Below are 5,561 nucleotides of genomic sequence, written 5' to 3'. Positions count from 1 at the left end.
CAACGTCACCTATGGGCACAAACCCACCGTCGCTGGACCAGACAGGACTGGCAAAAAGTGGCTCTTCATGACAAGTCACAGTTTTGTCTCATCGGGGGTGATGGTCGGAGTCGCATTTATCGTCGAAGGAATGAGCGTTACACCGAGGCTGTACTCTGGAGCGGGATCGTTTGGAGGTGGAGGGTCCGTCATGGGCTGGGGCGGTGTGTCACAGCATCATCGGACTGAGCTTGTTGTCATTGCAGGCAATCTCAACGCTGTACGTTACATGGAAGACATCCTCCTCCCTCATGTGGTACCCTTCCTGCAGGCTCCTCCTGACATGACCCTCCAGCATGACAATGCCACCAGCCATATTGCTCGTTCTGTGCGTGATTTCCTGCAACACAGGAATGTCAGTCTTCTGCCATGGCCTGCGAAGAGCCCGGATCTCAATCCCATTGAGCACATCTGGGACCTGTTGGATAGGAGGGCTAGGGCCATTCCCCCCCAGAAATGTCTGGGAACTTGCAGGTGCCGGTGGAAGAGTGGGGTAACATCTCACAGCAAGAACTGGCAAATCTGGGCAGTCCATGAGGAGGAGCTTGTACTGCAGTACTTAATGCAGCTGGTGGCCACATCAGTTACCGACTGTTTACTTTTGATTTTGACCCCCCCTTTGTTCAGGGACACATTATTCCATTTCTGTTAGTCACATGTCTGTGGAACTTGTTCAGTTTGTCTCAGTTGTTGAACTTATGTTCATACAAATATTTACAATGTAGTTTGCTGAAAATAAACGTAGTTGACAGTGAGAGGATGTTTCTTTTTTTGCTGAGTTTAGATTATTGCTGTTGCTGTACACTTCTGCACACACACAACACCAAGATGAATTCCTAGTACATTTATTGCATGCAATACGTTATGGTCTGACTACTGTGCTTGAGCAGAGTCATTCCATAACAAACTAAGAATAGCACTTGGGAGGTCTCATGGCACATAATACATTTACAGTGTAGTTTTCAAACCTATTTCAGTTAGTTAGCATTTTCTTATGTTTCATGACCGGACTGTTGAGAAGCACTGGTGTAGATCATGTATTAGATCAAACTATTTTGTGAACAAAGTTACACAACACAGATGTCATAAACTGATGGGATACAGAACACAGAAATAGAATGACATTGTCATAGAATTCACTCTATTTCTATGATACAGAACATTTCCTGGACTCACCGTGCTCGTACGGAGAGAAGGTCCCAGCGTCTATGTTGATGTAGGGGTCGATCTTGATGCAGTGACGCGCAGACCACATGACTTGAGGATGGTTCCCACGCTGGAGGCGATGATCCCCTTCCCGATGCCAGAGATGACGCCACCAGTGACCAGGATGTACTTCATTGTGGCACTGGGTAGAGTAGGGCTGTGGCGGTCATGAAATTTTATCAGCTGGTTATTGTCACGCAAAAGACTGCCGGTTTCACAGTAACTGACCATTAATTAACATAAACATGTTTAGAATCTCCAGGCCTCCATGAATACAAACCACTGATGAGCATCTTTGGAACATCTACATTTAAAAAAAAGTCTAATAAATCAATTGAATATACACCATCACAATAAATCCATGATTTATTTTATTCAGGTCTAAAGAAACATTATGATATGAAGAAAATGTATTTCAGAAGAACAGAATATGAGTTGGTTTACTGTATGTTATCTGGCTATGTGCCATAGACTAGGCTTGTTCAGTTAGCAGACAAGATATGTTTATAAGTCCGTGGCATTATATTATATGATTTTATAGTAAGAAGAATATAATTGAACTTAGCTGAATGAAATAGAAAGGACATTTTCACATTCAGAGCAAGTATGCATATGAAGTGGCTATGTTGAGTGTAAAAGTGATCATTTGAAACAGGTCCTATAAGATTTAGAGTTATTACGCTACTTTAGTTGTGAATGATACAAACCTTAGAATGCCTTAGAAATCAAAAGATATATGGGCTGCATGATGCGACTAGAGACTATTGATGACTTGAGAAAGTCGCTAAAAAAGCCTGCGCTTTGTCCTCAGGCTGCACACGCTGTTCTCTCTTCAAGTGATCATATTTTCACCCATCAGACTATTCTCATTTAATCTTGTCTCTACTAATATGTAAATTAGTTTTGATTTAGAATGGTCTATTATCACATGTGAAGGAACTGGAGCAGGGGGGGAAAGACATGTCATCCGTATGCACTGGAAGAGTGAATGAGACCGCTTTCCTCCTGCTTGTTTCTCAATCATGCTGGGTAGGCTACCTGTTATTTCACTCCATACATCAACCACTGTTTTGAGGAGCACGCAGCTATTTCATTAAACTGTTGACACCCCCCCCCCCCCCTTTCTGCGCTCTTAAGAAAGGAATGAAGGAGAGGAAGGGAGGAGATTGGAAACGCATGGTGGTGAGATATTCTGTAGCTAAAGGTAATGTCAGCCTATTAATTATGAAAAATATAAAACATGCCCAATTACCAGGCTATCAAAAACCAAATTCACTATAATTGTAGGCCAACTCCGAGTTTGTTTAATGTAGGTTACCAATTATGTATCAAAGAGGTTAAATCAGCTTTTTTTAACGTTATTTTACTTCAGGTTTTCTTTCAGGATTCAGCTCATATAAGGCCTATGCATAAGCTAATTTACATGTGTGTGTTTTGAATGAATCATCACCTGGGAAAGGCTGTCCATTTCATTATGTTAGGCTTTGAAACAACACCCACAAAGACCATGTTTTCCACTCAATTTCAACCGGTTGTTTAAACTTCTGTCTTCAAATTGATCAATCACAGTGAGGTGAGTTTTAAACGTATAAAAGTGTGATTTTCGATTCCATTTGCATTGGTGTCAGATTGGTTAGAGGGACAGAGCCCTGAGTGGAGTGCCAGGCCATTAGCGACCTGATGATCGTTAGCGAGGGTACTACTAACGTATGTCCAGAGTACATAAAAGGAGATTACTGCGAGGCCTGTACTCTGGAGCGGGATCGATTTGGAGGTGGAGGGTCCGTCATGGGCTGGGGCGGTGTGTCACAGCATCATCGGACTGAGCTTGTTGTCATTGCAGGCAATCTCAACGCTGTACGTTACATGGAAGACATCCTCCTCCCTCATGTGGTACCCTTCCTGCAGGCTCCTCCTGACATGACCCTCCAGCATGACAATGCCACCAGCCATATTGCTCGTTCTGTGCGTGATTTCCTGCAACACAGGAATGTCAGTCTTCTGCCATGGCCTGCGAAGAGCCCGGATCTCAATCCCATTGAGCACATCTGGGACCTGTTGGATAGGAGGGCTAGGGCCATTCCCCCCCAGAAATGTCTGGGAACTTGCAGGTGCCGGTGGAAGAGTGGGGTAACATCTCACAGCAAGAACTGGCAAATCTGGTGCAGTCCATGAGGAGGAGATGCACTGCAGTACTTAATGCAGCTGGTGGCCACATCAGTTACCGACTGTTACTTTTGATTTTGACCCCCCCTTTGTTCAGGGACACATTATTCCATTTCTGTTAGTCACATGTCTGTGGAACTTGTTCAGTTTGTCTCAGTTGTTGAATCTTATGTTCATACAAATATTTACACATGTTAAGTTTGCTGAAAATAAACGTAGTTGACAGTGAGAGGATGTTTCTTTTTTTGCTGAGTTTAGATTATTGCTGTTGCTGTACACTTCTGCACACACACAACACCAAGATGAATTCCTAGTAACATTTATTGCATGGCAATAACGTTATAGGATTCTGACTACTGTGCTTGAGCAGAGTCATTCCATAACAAACTAAGAATAGCACTTGGGAGGTCTCATGGCACATAATACATTTACAGTGTAGTTTTCAACCTATTTCAGTTAGTTAGCATTTTCTTATGTTTCATGATCCTGGACTGTTGAGAAGCACTGGTGTAGATCATGTATTAGATCAAACTATTTTGTGAACAAAGTTACACAACACAGATGTCATAAACTGATGGGATACAGAACACAGAAATAGAATGACATTGTCATAGAATTCACTCTATTTCTATGATACAGAACATTTCCTGGACTCACCGTGCTCGTACGGAGAGAAGGTCCCAGCGTCTATGTTGATGTAGGGGTCGATCTTGATGGCAGTGACGCGCAGACCACATGACTTGAGGATGGTTCCCACGCTGGAGGCGATGATCCCCTTCCCGATGCCAGAGATGACGCCACCAGTGACCAGGATGTACTTCATTGTGGCACTGGGTAGGAGTAGGGCTGTGGCGGTCATGAAATTTTATCAGCTGGTTATTGTCACGCAAAAGACTGCCGGTTTCACAGTAACTGACCATTAATTAACATAAACATGTTTAGAATCTCCAGGCCTCCATGAATACAAACCACTGATGAGCATCTTTGGAACATCTACATTTAAAAAAAAGTCTAATAAATCAATTGAATATACACCATCACAATAAATCCATGATTTATTTTATTCAGGTCTAAAGAAACWTTATGATATGAAGAAAATGTATTTCAGAAGAACAGAATATGAGTTGGTTTACTGTATGTTATCTGGCTATGTGCCATAGACTAGGCTTGTTCAGTTAGCAGACAAGATATGTTTATAAGTCCCGTGGCATTATATTATATGATTTTATAGTAAGAAGAATATAATTGAACTTAGCTGAATAAAATAGAAAGGATATTTATCCCATTACGGAGTGAGTATGCATATGAAGTGTCTATGTTGAGTGTAAAAGTGGTCATTTGAAACAGGTCCTATAAGATTTAGAGTTATTTCGCTACTTTAGTTGTGAATGATACAAACCTTAGAATGCCTTAGAAATCAAAAGATATATGGGCTGCATGATGCGACTAGAGACTATTGATGACTTGAGAAAGTCGCTAAAAAAAGCCCCTGCGCTTTGTTCCTCAGGCCTGCACACGCTGTTCTCTCTTCAAGTGATCATATTTTCACCCATCAGACTATTCTCTCAATTTATCTTGTCTCTACTAATATGTAAAATTTAGTTTTGATTTAGAATGGTCTATTATCAATGTGAAGGAAACTGGAGCAGGGGGGAAAGACATGTCACCGTATGCACTGGAAGAGTGAATGAGACCGCTTTCCCTCCTGCTTGTTTCTCAATCATGCTGGGTAGGCTACCTGTTATTTCACTCCATACATCAACACTGTTTGAGGAGCACGCAGCTATTTCATTAAACTGTTGACACCCCCCCCCCCCCCTTTTCTGCGTCTTAAGAAAGGAATGAAGGAGAGAAGGGAGGAGATGGAAACGCATGGTGGTGAGATATTCTGTAGCTAAAGGTAATGTCAGCCTATTAATTATGAAAAATATAAACATGCCCATTACCAGGCTATTCAAAAACCAAATGCACTATAATTGTAGGCCAACTCCGAGTTTGTTTAATGTAGGTTACCAATTATGTATCAAAGAGGTTAAATCAGCTTTTTTTAACGTTATTTTACTTCAGGTTTTCTTTCAGGATTCAGCTCATATATAGGCCTATGCATAAGCTAATTTACATGTGTGTGTTTTGAATGAATCATCACCTGG

The 5,561-nt window shown here is 41.8% G+C and overlaps 1 protein-coding gene across 2 annotated transcripts in view; it reads right to left on the bottom strand.

The window, feature by feature from the left end:
* ctps1a (CTP synthase 1a) overlaps window positions 1–4,256 on the bottom strand; it is a 19,254-nt gene extending 14,998 nt beyond the window's left edge. The window contains exon 1 of one of the 2 annotated variants that reach the window (XM_023975157.2): window positions 4,069–4,256. In XM_023975157.2, coding sequence (XP_023830925.1) covers window positions 4,069–4,234 — 166 coding nt within the window. In that variant the 5' untranslated portion in view covers window positions 4,235–4,256. Of the gene's footprint in view, window positions 1–1,215; window positions 1,391–4,068 lie in introns of those variants that run through there. The other variant, XM_023975158.2, reaches the window with a different exon arrangement.
* Window positions 4,257–5,561: the final 1,305 nt, after the last annotated feature.

The sequence above is a fragment of the Salvelinus sp. IW2-2015 genome, linkage group LG30 (assembly GCF_002910315.2).
Source record: "Salvelinus sp. IW2-2015 linkage group LG30, ASM291031v2, whole genome shotgun sequence".
Taxonomy (NCBI): Eukaryota; Metazoa; Chordata; class Actinopteri; order Salmoniformes; family Salmonidae; genus Salvelinus; species Salvelinus sp. IW2-2015.
The sequence above is the reverse complement of the archived record's forward strand: the minus strand, read 5'-3'. Positions and strand labels throughout refer to the sequence as shown.